The sequence below is a fragment of the Motacilla alba genome, chromosome 3 (assembly GCF_015832195.1).
Source record: "Motacilla alba alba isolate MOTALB_02 chromosome 3, Motacilla_alba_V1.0_pri, whole genome shotgun sequence".
Classification (NCBI taxonomy): Eukaryota; Metazoa; Chordata; class Aves; order Passeriformes; family Motacillidae; genus Motacilla; species Motacilla alba.
In genome coordinates, this window is record NC_052018.1 from 111707228 (window position 1) to 111722204 (window position 14977).

The 14977-nt window shown below is 39.1% G+C and overlaps 1 protein-coding gene across 1 annotated transcript in view; it reads left to right on the forward strand.

Annotated features, from left to right (window-relative positions):
• The first annotated feature begins 923 nt into the window (after positions 1-923).
• Positions 924-14977, forward strand: part of LOC119699404 (cadherin-23-like) — a 36408-nt gene continuing 22354 nt past the window's right edge. Inside the window, exons 1-16 of the mRNA XM_038132828.1 lie at positions 924-1349; positions 1516-1587; positions 3665-3825; positions 4897-4941; positions 5270-5368; positions 5690-5779; positions 6421-6531; positions 7192-7308; positions 8375-8462; positions 9016-9125; positions 9338-9508; positions 9953-10081; positions 10339-10494; positions 11336-11516; positions 12549-12682; positions 13667-14611. Coding sequence (XP_037988756.1) covers positions 4903-4941; positions 5270-5368; positions 5690-5779; positions 6421-6531; positions 7192-7308; positions 8375-8462; positions 9016-9125; positions 9338-9508; positions 9953-10081; positions 10339-10494; positions 11336-11516; positions 12549-12682; positions 13667-14611 — 2370 coding nt within the window. The 5' untranslated portion in view covers positions 924-1349; positions 1516-1587; positions 3665-3825; positions 4897-4902. The remainder of the gene's footprint in view (positions 1350-1515; positions 1588-3664; positions 3826-4896; positions 4942-5269; positions 5369-5689; positions 5780-6420; positions 6532-7191; positions 7309-8374; positions 8463-9015; positions 9126-9337; positions 9509-9952; positions 10082-10338; positions 10495-11335; positions 11517-12548; positions 12683-13666; positions 14612-14977) is intronic.

Sequence of the window (14977 nt, forward strand, 5' to 3'; positions counted from 1 at the left end):
CTGGGTTACGTTCCTCTGTCTCGATGCACAAAGTGAGTATTGTTAGTTTATAAATGCCTGACTATTTCACTGCTTTTATTGAAATGGAACAAAATTAAATTTATTAAATTCATACAAATCGCAAACCTAGACATTTCAAATTATTTGATTTATTGATAAAGTAATATCTAAACAAACAATCTTGGTGCCCTTGGAAGTGGTGTTTGGGCTTTCAGGGACTGAGTGATGGACAGTTGAACACCATGCTCTTGTATATACAAGGGTTTTTACAAGTTTTCTTTAACTTTTGGGGGTTTGATTATTTTATATCTACAGCAGTCTATAATTCAAATACCTAGGCTGAAACTGAGTCTGAGGATGGAAAATGTTAAAGTTGGAATCAGTTGCATTCCTTGCTGCTGCTCAGCTAAATTAGATTGGAGTAGTTACCATTGTTGCTTCTGCTATTCACAGAGATAAGTACTTCACTAAAAGTTCTGTTTGATCTGTTGAGGCTTCCTGAAAGTGAAAACTGCCAAATTTTTATCTTTTTCACTGCTCCAGAGCCTAGGCTTTAGCATACTCAGAGATGGAGGTGGTGAATTGAACCTAAAACCAGCAGCTGCTGACTAAAAATAGTCATTAGGATTCTATTCAGTGACTTGTGTAGAAATCTGCTCACTTATAAATGAGATCATATAAAGTGATGCAGATGTGAAGGTGTCTATCTAGCCAGGGGAAAATAGCCCGCTACTTGTTTATACCAAATGTCCCTTTGAGTGTCCATGAGGATGGCAAGGATAAGGAGCAGGGACATTCTTAGCATTGGTGCAAACCCACATAAAGACCACAAGAGTTGCACAGGGAAGAGTGCAAGATGCACTCTGTAAGAGCATGGACTGCACTCTGGAAGCTTTGCTGCTGAATTCTAGTCAGGGAAGGGGGGAAAGTTTTGGTAGATTTTTGGATTTTTGTGTGTATAGTTTGTAGATCTTAATGATTAAAAAAAAAAAAAGAAGTCTGTCACTTCTGTCACACAGAGAAGATGTAGAGAGGTGAGTGAGATACAAGAAGCCACTTAGGAAAGCCACTTCTCATGAACAAAAACTATACTCCCAAAGGGCTCCTTCCCTAAAAGTTTAAGGAGAGTAAATTTAAGGTAGAAAGCTCCTGGATTCTTGCTGCCGTTTCTGTGGGGAGTAGCTTTGTGTTTGTAGTTGTCTTGGGAACAGAAAACAATTTCAGGGCCAAGGTACAAGAGTAGTTTCGATTACGATTTCCACAGTTCATCAGGACACTATTGAGCAGTGACTCACTCCTGTCAGGCAGTAAAGTCCCAGATTGGCTCCAGGAGACCAACTCCCTGTCAGGTATTGCTTTAAACTCTTCAAGGTGCCACCATGATAAATGTCTTGGAGCTTAATTTGAACCCCTGTGTGCATCTGGGTTTACATAGCATCAGCTTATTTACCTTCTTCTATTTCTGGACACAGTCCCTCTGTGTTCTTTGTACATGACGTTTCTGTTTCTTTTCAGAAATCACAACTATCAACTGTGATGTACCACCCGGGCCACTGGTGCTTTCAGGCTTTTTGGATGGATATACAGGTAAAATCAGGATTCTAACGTAGAATTGTCTGATCTCCACCCAAATGCACTTTATTGCCTCATGTAGTCAGTGGATTTTATAATGAGTGTGTATTATTAATTGATTTACAGCAGTGTCATGGCTGGATGCAGCAGCTGCCTACATGAAGTACTCCTTAGTGGAATAAATAAATATAACCCCCCAAATCCCCTGATCCAAGGATCTCATTGTCTGAATAGACACATCAGGCAATGGGAAAGAAAACGAGAACAGAAAATGTTCTCAGTTTGCCTTGTCCAACCAGTGTTTGATGTCCTTAATGGATATCCAGCAGTTTTACAAGGCAAAGCATTAAGTTGTGGCCAAAGCTTTCCCTCTGGGATATGTCATAAACCCTAGGATCTCATGCTGACCATCCACAGGCAAATTTCACTGCTTCTGGCTTCCAACAATATACAGAAAACAAACACGATCCAAAACAGTGATTTTGTTGGGTTTTTTTACAATCACTATTGAAACATTTCTTTTTGAGTTGTGGAAGCTTAGCTGCTGTGTCTGACTCTTGCATGGAGTTAGAAAGGAGGATAACTACATGTCGCTCTGATTCCATTTGATTTTTAATCAGCTAGCAAGAACTCTGGCCTTCTGCGTGCATTGTATGTGTGAATGAATCTGCTGACATATCTGATGAATAAGCAAGAGGGCTAATCAGCTTTAATTTTTTTCCCCATTACTTCTTTTTATTTGGCTTTCTCCTCTGGAGGGAATGCTGTTTCCTAGGCAGCTGCTTGATACATCTTGGCTGAATGTATCCAGCTCTGCATGGAGGAGTGGACAGCCTATGGCAGCAGGCAAAGCTGGATTTTGTTTTCCTGGAGGGTTTCCAGCACTGCACACAGCAGGGTGGCACCACACAATGCTGTGCCCCTGAGACCCAGCCCTGCTCACTGTCAGCTCACTGCACTTTGTCCTCACACACAAATAAAATCCAGTATCCGGGCTGGTGGCTGACAGCATTCCAGGCACTCCCTGCTGCTGGAAGAAGATGAGATTCTAGTCCTGGAACACTTGGACACCAAGAGCACAAGGCTGTGCGTGGAGATTAGAAATGGGATTGTTGCAGAAAGCATTTACTAACCTTAACTAGTAGTGATGGGGTACAAAACTAGTGGATAAGGAAGAAACACAGCTTGGAAGTTTCCTGAAGATCACGGAAAATATTTGGGCTGTTCAGGGAAGACTTTGGAAAGGAGAAGGGATAATGGGTTTGCAATCCAGATAATGTGTTCCATGAGAAGATAAGTATGATTACATAAACACAAATGTCTAGATGATGTGAGCAAGGGAACTTTCTTTAATAAAATTGCCATTAACACCATGCTGGGTGGTTTCAAAGGACACTTTTCCAAAGCAATTTCAAACAGATTTGGTATTTAACCAGGCAAGTAGTGCACAGTCAGTCTAAAAGGAATCCTGACCATTACAAATAACAAGGCATCCTATTTTGAGGAGGATAGCTCCTAAATGCATGGTTGTAGAAAATCTCATAAGAATTGATTTGAAGGTTGCAGCATTTTGTGTTTGTGTCCTGTACAAACAGGAACACATTAGGGGAAAGGCCACACATGTTCTCCCTGAATCCAGATTCACACTGGATTCTACTGCCTGATAGATGCAGCTAAAATAAATGAAAGGCCCTTGTGTTTGGAAAATACTGAAACTGATCCCATGCAGCCCCTCAATGGCTTTGGCTGACTTTGATTACATTTTCACAGTAAATGTGGGGAAAGAAAAGTTCTGCAGCATAAAGCTATTTTCAAAAAATAGTGAAAATTTAGATGTAAATTATGCCAAGCTTTTTAATTCTAAAAATATTGTATGTATATATTGGAAAAATTTGGTTTATGTGGTTTTAAAAATTCATCAATACATTTGTGCTGGTACTTAAGAGGACTTTAACAGATCTTACAGCTTAGCTAAAAATGCCAAAATGATACAAGATGCAAGCAAAAGTCACCAGTAATCAGTACATATGAAATGAACCCGTGGATTTCTGTTCCATAAAGCAATCTAATTTTGTTCTATTTTCTCTTACAGGTGTTATAGAATGGATTACAGATATCCCACCCAATGTGCATCTGAAATTACAAGAATTTGTATTCCCTGAACACTTGAGTTACATAGAGCTGATAACTGATTCTCAAGCTAGCAATGCAACTGTGAGAACCAGAAGGGCACTGGATGTTGAGGCTCTTGAGGTATTACTTTTACTGCATATAAAACTTAGAGAGAAAAGTTTTCCTGACAAGTGAAAAAGAAATAGCATTAAGATAATTCATTTTAATTGTTCGTTCTCTTACAATACAGGTTGTTATTTCAAAAAAGTGATTTGTCTGAATAGAGCTCAGTATCTACCTCTCACTAACACCTGTTAAATGTCTTCAGTTTCCTATAACTAAACTTTCCTGTCATCTGACAGCCAGACAGGTTCTTTCCTAGTTTCCTTTTCTATTGTACTGAGAGCTGGAAACAGGCATTGTGACAGGTGCCACTTGCCTCACCAGTCACCTCTCAGGAGCATGAGTCATTGCATCAAAGTGAGATTGAGCTGATGTAACCTGGTAGAAGGTAATCCTGAATCATAAGCACTTCACTCACTAATGCATTTATGGATTTTTGATGCACAAAGGGATAGAGCCTTCTTCCCAGGCAGTTCTTGCTGGGGAGGATTACCAGGAATTTAGAAAGCAATATCAGTGTTTTGCCTGGCTGAAGCTGCCTCTGAATATGAAAATGGTGTAGTACTGCAGAGTAAATAGAGACAATTTATTATACAAGTGCTATTTCAGAGTAGCTCTGGATTTGTGTTTTGGACACTCAGAGGAGCACTGTACCTCATAGACCTGGACCAGGCATATTGTAAAAAACATTGTTACAATCAGTATTTTTAATGGATGAAAACATACTTTTTTTTTTTCTTTTTTTTTACATTGCATATTTTCCAAATGGATTAAAACACTTTTTATGCTTCTTGCACGTGTTCTCCTGTCTTCTCTGTCAACTTTTTTTTTGGTGAGAGCAGTCAGGTACAGGGGGATGGTGGGGTCTGGGTAAGTGGGTATCAGTACTAGAGGAATGACAGTCCAATAAAATAATACAGAGCAAAGTAATTACAAAGGGTTAATTTTAAGCAGAGTGTTTTGGTACAGCACACCTGAGGATTCAAGTACTAGAAGTAATTTTGTATAATTTTGGCAAAAATTATCTTTGCTACTCATATTATTAGTTCATCAATTATATTATTTATTGGCTTGTCTGTTCAATTTCAGGGAGATATGATCTGGTATTCTGTTGTTTGCCAAAGGATTGGAACAGTGAGTACAAACCATGCTTTATCAACTGTATTTATTGTCTAATTTAATGCAAATGATTATTTTCTGCAATACTATTTAATTGAAAGCTATGATGCAGGGAGTTCAGAGTACCTTGTAGGAGATAGTCTGTTGAAGTCTGCTGATTGAAAGGAGTGTTTTTGTTCACAGAAAACTAAGGTAAACTTTAAAAAGCTAATTTTAGGAATGGTAGCTTAATTCTAAATGGTAGTTTAATGAAAGGGTGCCTCTTTGAGGGTCTCAATCTAGATGAAATTAAATGTTAGCAGAATGCTGCCACCTCACTGTTGTCATTTCTTCCACTACCAAGACTGATGAGATAGAGAACGAACGGAATGTAAAACTGGTAGATGTAAACGACAATGCTCCAGAATTTCAACAAGCCAATTACAGTGCTTCAGTATCAGAGGTGGGTTATGGCAAATGCTGATTCTTTTTTCCTGGGATATCTTTAAATTACTTTTTGGGGAGCTTCTAATGTGACCACACTGAGATTAGTTCCTCACGTGCACCCTTATGGGACTTATCTGCCCTATCCCATGGGTGTGGTAAGGAAAGGCTGGCCTGCACATACAGCTGGGGGAGTGAGGTGATGGACAAACATTCCCAGCCAAAAATGGCACCAGGAAGTGACTTGCTAAGCAGGTGGCACGACTTTCCTGCCCCAAGTTAGGAAGGATGTGGATGGGGGCTTGTGACTGAGTATTTGATGACCTCTATTTCCTTTCAGGTAGCTGGAATTAATTCCACGGTTGTAAAAGTGGAAGCTGAGGATAAGGACATTTCACCAGTATTCAGCATCCTTACGTACAGTCTTTGGGTGAGTGCCCTTTGTGAGCTGGGAACTGTGAACACCGGTTGGAATTTCATAGATCCATAGCCTGGGACCTGATCCCAGCGTGCTCCCTTGCGCTGTGAAGATTAAAAATCTGCAAAACATCCAAGAGGCCTTTCAAATTACACCACAGGATCAGCCTGGCATGCCGTGAGGCCTGAATCTTGTTCCTTAACTTTTGTGAAATGATTGATGGCACTCTTCAGCTACAGCTAAGGAACTCAGTGCTCCTTTGCAGTGGCAGGAGGGAGAGCTGTTTCCCCCCTTTTTAAAGTTTATGCCTGATTTGCTGTCGCTCTCCAGTCCTCAAGCCAGCTGAAGTAAGATCATCTCAACTGAATGTAGATATCTGCAGTGGAAATCTTGTCTCTGCTCCTTTTATTGCTGGTGAAGGGAAGCTGATGCCCTTCCCCTGTGTGCCATAGGATAAGATAAATCAGAAATCCTACTGGCAGTGACAGGGGAAGCATGTGTGGAGGAGGATCAGCCTTTTTCTTTCCATTGGTGGTGATTGAGACATTCCTGCACCTTTATGAAAATAGCCCAATAGGAAAGGTGAAAAAAAGAGAAAATAAAATGTATTTCATCATCAATCATATAAAATATTTGATTTATTCATTTAATAGGGCCCAAACTCTGATTACTTTTCTATAAGGGAAGGAGATGGAAATGTCATGGTGAAAAAACCACTGGATTACAACGAGGTCAACTTTTTCAATTTAACAGTCCAAGCAAAGGTATGATACAAATTAAAAGAAGAATGAGACCCACAAAAGTTCTACAATGATAGTTCCTTTGTTTTATAGCATCCCAGTTTCTACAAATTTACAGCTTTGGGAGTTCCCAAATGTTTTGTCTGCAACTTGGTTTATACTGGAGACAAAGTAGCACATTCTTAATATTTCAGCAATTGTTTCCTCTCAAATACCAACCCAAGTTTCTTTCCGTGTTTCTCTAAGTATAAATATTATACTTATTAATTTTCTACTACTGTAACACATATTCACCTATTCATTCTGGCAGATCTCTCAAATTTTTGCTGCATCATACCACATTTTTTGCCTTTTTTTTTTTTTTTTTTGAGATTTGAGCATGTTTTTGCCTTAATTTCCCTTTAGAACTAAAAATAAATAGTTTTGCTAGGATTATTGTGGTACCTAGAAAATAGTACAGTGTTCTATTGTATATCCTACGTACCTGATAGAAAATGAGAAGCTAAAGAAAGATTACCTGTTGATAGTTTTGCTCCTAAAACTGGATTAATCTGACAGGCTGAGAGTTCTCAGGTTAAAAATGCTGCAAAATATATGTAATAATATTCTGCTGTATTTTCCCCTGAGATATGTTTTTTTCCTCAAGACAGTTATTCTTATTTTCTTCTTTCCCTTGGGATGCAGGAAAAATTTGGAAACCAGAGTGCCACTGCATCATTAATAATTAATGTGGAAGATTATGATACATTGAACCCCTATTTCAGTCAATCCACGTACCATGGGAATATCAGTGAAAACCAGGTAAAAACTCTTCTCTGAATGCTGCTGTAAATAGGTTATCCTTATCCATAGGGCTTTTCTTCCAAAGATTCTTCCTCCCTGAGCAGTTTCAGATGGATGGAGCTGCTTTCCTCTGTGCTGACCAGTGAAAAAGATATCAGCTGTAGATCTCCAACTACCAGATAAGCAGGCCATTTATTATATGAAGCATAGAATTTTCTGTGATAGAAACACATTCTTTTGTATTTTGAGGAAAAAATTTAAAAAATAAGAAAGAAAAGGGAAAAAAAACCAATTTCCTGTTTTAAAAGAGCTTTTAATGTAAAATTCAAAGGGCAGCTGGCTGTCCATCATTCCTGAAATTAGTTTTGATTAGTGTAATTCCTTCATACAGAATTACAAACAGGTAAGCAAAAATAAGGGTGTGAATGGCAATCCATGGTCTATATTACTTTTGTAACTTTTTTTTTTTTATTCAGAATAGAGATTTCTTGGTGAAATGTAGTTGTTTGACTCAGGTTTCTGTATGTATTCTGAAAAAAAAAAAAACAGTATAGTTTTATCAGTGTAACCAACTAAAATTAAAAAGGTTCATTATTATCCCTAGTTCTATGTCATTATCTTCCTGTTAAAGTATTTTAAATCACATTTACTTTTAGTATTAGACTTCCAGTGTTCCTTTTGTTAGAAGTTCATCTCTAATTCTCTGAAAGGAATAATTTTAGCCCTTCTAAAATGTTTTTATCTTTTAAATTACTGGTTTTATATGTGCTGCAGTATAGACTCATGTGTTGTTTTCCAGGAGGAAAATGGAACTGAAATATTCAATGCTCTTAACATAAATTCCATCTGTGACTGCAGCTTCATAGTCTGGTGTTTCTTAAACACAGTGTATCCATCGAGCATCTTGGTCATCATTCTCCTCTGTAAAGCACATATGGCAAAGAAAGAATATTTTTCTGGATCACATTGATTAAATACATGTCTCTTGTTTCTTTAATCAAAACTGTGACTTACCTAAACAAAGATTTGAAGTTAATGTGTGGTTTTTTCCCCCAAGATATTCAGGTTAATGGATGTTTTCTAGGTGGGTCCTCTGGCTGTTCTCCCAGAGGTCTTGGCTCAAGATGGAGACAAAGGTATAAATGAAAAAATAATTTACAGCATCAAGCTAGGTAAGAGCCTTTATTTTCCTCTAGACATCGACACAGTAATTTAGCATGATTCATTTACCTGTTACAGGAGGGAATGAAAGGAAGTGCAGGGTCCATTCAGGTGTCTTGAAGTGCCCACAGCTACTGCAGAGCTGCTCCTCGAGCTAAATCAGCCTGATCTCAGTCATTATTGCAGGATCCAGCAATTTCTAAAATGTTTGATTGTTCTTACCCTCCTTCCAAGGAGCAAAAATCAATTGCTGATTTCAAGCGTAAGCCACTCTAGAGGCTTCAATTTGATCAAAGAATTTCCATTCAGGACCATCTAGAGAGAGAATTCCATCAGGAACTGTTCCTCCTCCTGAAGAAATTGCCAGAAGCTTATGAAATGCTTAATTTGAGACCCTTGAAGTGTGAGTGTATTTTACAGGAGTTGTTTTGAGACTAGAGTGTTTGAAAAACAGCCTTTCGTATTCCTTTTTGCTGTGGCTGAGAAGTTAACACCACTCATACACAGGACAGACCAGACTTCCAGTTCATTCTCATTAACCCTTCCCAATTTGTTGCTTTTCAGTGAACCCCCCAGCCTATAACAACAACTTTTCAATCAATGATGTTGGAGTGTTGGAAGTCAAGACCCCAATTGACAGAGAAATATGTCCAAACCTTGTGGTGGGCATTCAGGTAGAGATTGTTTTGGTATTTTAGTCTCAATTTCAGAAAATAATATGTAAATCCAAGTTGCTGTTAATAGCATTTTTCATAGTCATTGGTATCAAGGCTCCATCCTGCCATTCAAAAATCAAAATAAAGGAAAAAGTAATTAATTATAAATATGCAGTTGTCCTTGTTGTTATCAGGGCATGGAATTTACAGCTGTAAACTCTGTTTTCTAGGCAGCTCAGCAAGACAAGATTTTCAAAACAGCTGATGCAGTAGTTCTGGTTACTATTGGAGATGAGAATGACAATGATCCAGAACTACAAGCAAGCTATGATGTCTCACTTCCAGAAAATGTCCCAAATGGGATGGAAGTTCTTCAAATAACAGCTACTGACAAAGATGAGGTAAAAAGGTGGTGGTTTTATGGCTGCTACAAGTGCTGCACTTCTGAAATAGAATATAAAATGCATTTGTGTTATACAGCTCTTGTGAATAATGGTTTTTTTTCTGACTGCCTAAATATGCTTAGACAAAGCAAACTTAGTCTCACTTCTTTATGGAGTAGAGCACTGTAGACAAAGAATAAATTTTGTCTCTCTTTGGAACTCCTCTGGTTTGCATAAGGTCCCAAATCTGGAGTGCAAAAGTGCAAAATGAACACAAAGCTGCAAGTCATTCTCAACCTGCTTGTTATTTCTTCCATGTTGTTTGCTTCTCTCTCTTTTTAATTTTGTTTTTTTGGAACTGTGATCTCAATTAAACTGGATATTTCATCTTCTCCATGTGGAAAAGAAGAAGAAAGCATCCTAAGGGAGTAGCTCAGTGCCAAATGTGTTTTCTGTTTGCAGGGAGGCTTCCAGGGAACGCTCAGTCTCACTCCAGAGGACAGTCCCTTCCAGCTGAGCCCAGCTGGGATCCTAACTGTGAGGAACTCCACTCTGCTGGACAGGGAGAGAGTCCCCTCTATTCACCTACAGGTATTAAAAACAAGCCTGCTCCTTCCCAAGGTAACCTGAGGCCAGCAGGTGAGACCCGATCTGTCCTGGCAGGAGGCAGAACCTTGAGTAGGGATCAGCAGCTTAAAGAAACAAATCCAGACTTTGACAGCAATGTTATCAGCAGGGAAATACCACTGCTGATACAGCTTCCTAGGTTTGTAATTCTCATTCATCCTTTTCACTACTTTCACAACACTCCTTGGAACAACAGTCTTCTCACTGCATTGTTTTTGCAGGTCACTGCTAGAGATCATTTGCCACCTCACCACAATGTGAGCTCTCCAGTCAACATAGTGCTGCTGGATGAAAATGACAACAGCCCAACCTTCACAGGCACACCATACAGACGAGACATCTTCCTCAACATGACTGCAGGAATGGCCATTCTTCAGGTACTACAAATACTGAGCAAAAATGACATTTTGGAGTGGATTGCATGCATGAGTCCTTGCTTAAACTTGTGAAGCAGTTCTGTTGAGTAGGGAATCTTTTTGGAAAAACTCTCAGTTCAGAAACAATCCACCTTTCATTTCAAAGCTATTGATGTTTTACAATCACAGTGTCCTGGATATTTTAATCACATCCCAGATCAGGGAATAAATTATAAAGGATTTTTATTCTGGTACTGTGCACCACCCTTAATTCCACAAATATATGACAGAAAATAAGATTTTTGAATTTAGTTGTTGTAAAGTATTTAACAAAAACTGAATGTTGTTAGAGTCCAGGAACTCAAATAAGGGCACAACATTTTTTAAAGGCTGCTGAATGCTGGAGCATTAAGAATAATTTTTAGATCCAATATACTTTTTCTAACATAGTAAACCAGTTAACCAAATAAAACAGGAAATAGGAGCTGAGATCTGTAGAGAGTCACTATCAATGCTCATACCCAGATGTGCAGATTTCATGGCTCCTGATGAAATCTCTTGAACAATCTGCCTCCAGTGCCTTTGGAATTGTTATGAAACCAATTCTCTGAGATACAAACCTGGTGTAATTCACCTGAGTTCCTCAGGAGCAGGATTTTGCTCGTGCTGCTGGAATGATATCATGTGTGTGCATCCAAGAGCAAACTTTGTTACTGAGGTTTAACCCAGGAACTGCATAGGAAGTGGACAGTCAAATTTAACTGCAGCAGTATTTACCTGATCTTCCTGTACATCTAAAATGGGAGAAAATTTGATGAAAGCACAGAACCTAGAGTAAAAGAAGTATTTTTTTTCCCTCCAGGTTGCTGCTGTTGATCCAGATGATGGTATAAATGGAGAGATAAGCTTCATCTTAGCTGGTGGCAATGAAGATGGACATTTTGAATTGGATACATCCACAGGACAAATCAGTTTAAAAACAGTAATCCCATTAGAAATCAACGAGCGTAAGAAGTTTGTCTTGTGGGTAACAGCTACTGATGGTAAGAGAGGATTCTGGTACTGGCCAACACAGCTATTCCTGGTGATGAGTTTTGGTTTCTGTTTGATTTTTTACTTGAAGGAATGCTGTCAAATAGGTTCACAGGCTTTGTTCAAATAATACCATATATTTTATCTGCTCTTGTTTGTTGAAGATAAGAAACTGTGTTATTTATCCAAACCAATTGCTGCATCTCTGGTAAAACTGTTCCTGCTGATGGCATTATAGCAAATCTGTTTTCTTTATGGCTGTGGGAAGAACATGTGAAATAACATATATATATATATATATATATATATATATAAATAAAATCACATAATATTTATAAAAATAATATTTAAATAATTTTATTAATAATATAAGACAATTTTATATGACTTAACATAATTATATATCTATATAAATATAATCACATCTTTCTTTAACTTACTTACTGGTGTTGCACAGCACAAGAAACAGAAATTCAGGCAGAAGTCAAACAAAACTCTCTCATCAGTCAATAAGGAGTAAAAGGAAAGTAAAATGTGCTGAGAAATTTGGTCATTATTTGCACATCCATGTGGGTAAACTGGAGATGCCAAGTCCATTTTTAGGATGAACAGCATCTCATTATCCAAGCTATTGGGGGTTTCTTTGTTTTCAAAAAGTAACAGGGAACTCAGTGAGCATTCATGACCTGAAAAAGGACAGACATAAATGTAACTTAGGAATGGCATCCCACTCCTGGTATAATGAGAATACAAAGTGGTTTTCAGCCTTGTGATTTTTACATTATTTGGTCAATATGAGCTCTGTGTCTTCAAATTTAGGGTCACGTGGATAAAATGGGTCTTGTGGGGAATATGGATGCAAAAGGGATTGCTCAGTCCGTCCTTTGTCTGTGATCTTGGTGAGGACCTCTGAGGCAGTACCACAACAGCAGCACCAAGGATTAAATATTAAAAAAAGGCAGTACCCATAGAAAAGTGTATTTTTGGGAGAATCAGTAGGTATTTTGTGCATCTGCTGAGAAATTGTTTCCTTTTGCTTGCAGGTGGGACCATTCCAAGAAGTTCATTAGTGCCAGTAGAAATCTTTGCAGTTGGAGATTCCAGGCCACAGTTTATTCAGAAAACATACAATGTGTCTGTGGAAGAAGAGCTGGTTCCTCCTGTTGAAGTTGTACAAGTAAGAACTCTATTCTATCTCTATATAGGACAGGGCAGCTCTAAGAAAATCCCAATTTTGTAATGGGTGTGCTCTGAATATCCAAATCTCCCTGAGTTATGGAGAACTAGATACTGTGTGTTCTACACATCAAGCTTCACATGCAGTACATCCCTCAGATGAAGCTTATCACCCACAAAGGTGGGTTTGCTTTCAGTTAAGCCTTTGCAAATATTCGAACAGCATCTCCTACCATTTAGCATTTAAAAAACCCCAAAGCAGCTCTCCAAATAAAATGAACCCCTGAACTGCTTGAGAAAGTAAACTTTTGTGCATAACCCTCTGTTGACTAAACCTTCCAAGGGTTAAGTGGCTCAAAGATTGGGATGGGCAATATTCCCTCATCTCTTGGTGATAAATCTAAAACCCTGTGGCATGATATGAGAATTCCCATCAGAGGAATGCCATAAAGGCATTTTCAAAGAAGGCTCTAGAACTTGCTCTTCATTTTGACCCAAAAAAATGCTCAGACAAGCAGAGCACCAGAATGCACCATGATAACTCCTTCTTGGATGAAGGTCTGAACACACATGGAAGGTTTCATATCAAAGCAGCAAGAAGGTAATGTGCTTTAGTGTTTTGATTTATAGACATCTTAAGTTAATTTCCCCTTTTTTCCTGTAAAGAAAGGCAGAACAAAAGGTTAAAGTGCAGTCTGTTATTTTTGTTCCATGTTATACATATTCACATTTTAATAAAAGGCAGTCCTCTCTGCATTTTTATGTATATTGAGGCTTGATCTTTACTTCTTTTAAAGAATCTGGGAAGGCAACAAGTATCTTTAAAAGAAGTAAAAATGAGGACACAGTACCAACCATAAGTTGGTATCAATACATAGCATCAACCATAAAATGAGTCTGGACATAGTTAAAGTGGCTGTTCTTTTTCAGACAGTGGTTTATATGTTTTAATTCATTTATTGATGATATGCTGTATCTTACACAGGTCAAGTATAAGGCTTTAAATCCCCACATACCAGTTGAGTTTCGGGTGCTGACGGAATCTGCTTCGTTTGCCATCGATGACAACGGAGTCATCTCAACCAGAACCAAACTGGACTACGAATCCCAGAAAAGTTACACTCTCAATATTTCCTTGTCAAATGGAACCGCTGCTGACTATGCCACGGTGTTTATCAGAGTTACAGATGTCAATGATAACAGCCCTGTGTTTGGCACAACCAACGCCACCGTTGCCATCATGGAGAACACGCCAGCGGGAACCAACGTCACCGGCGTGTCAGCCACGGACGTGGATGAGGGCTTTAATGGATTAGTGGTTTACACCCTGAAGGGTGGAGAAGGAAAAATGGATATTGACAGTTCAGGATTCATTTTCCTGCAAAAGGTGCTGGACAGGGAAGAAAAAGGCTTCTACAACTTAACTGTGATTGCCAGTGACCAAGGCCAACCCGTGCGATCTACAGCGCTCGACCTGACCGTCGTCATCGATGACGAGAACGACAACCCCCCGGTCTTCTCATCGAGCAGGTATGAAAAGAAGGTCCCTGAAGACCAGGAGCTGGGAAGTGCCCTGCTGACACTGTCTGCTACAGACAGGGATGCTGGGGCCAACGCCCTCGTGACGTACCGAATCACCGACCAGCGACCTCAAACCTCCTCCCCGGTGTTCCTCATCAACTCAAGCACGGGCCAGCTCAGCCTGAGCCAGCAGCTGGACTATGAAACCATAAAGGAATTTGAAGTGAAAGTGCAGGCATCAGATGGCGGCCAGCCATCTCTGAGCACTGAAACACTCGTAGTTGTTCGTGTAGAAGACGTCAATGATAACCCACCAGAATTCAGCCAGGCAGCTTATGATGTATCTGTGTTTGAAAACCACCTGAAGGGGAGTCCTGTCTACACATTCAGTGTTGCTGACAAGGATGAGGTAGGTGCCTCATTAATCTCATCCTGATAAATCAAAATGACATGTTTTTCTCTGCTAACCTGCAAACAAGCATAGCAGTAGATGGGCAGAAGGAGATTTCTTAAATGGTTGGCACTAAGTATGTTTTGGTTCATGAAAACTTTGTCTTGCTTTCTCTGGAGCCAGCAGTAAGCCCTCCCAAACCAAGGAAGTTAAGACCTTGTACAAAATAGTTTAGTGGCTATATCAGAGAAGATGGGGAGAGCTTCTCTCCCACTGCATATGTGACCCAGGAGAGGAAGTGGTGTTTGCTTCTGTTAATGTGCATATGAGATGCATGCATCTCACCAGACAGAGAATAGATTATATATTATCATACCAATAATA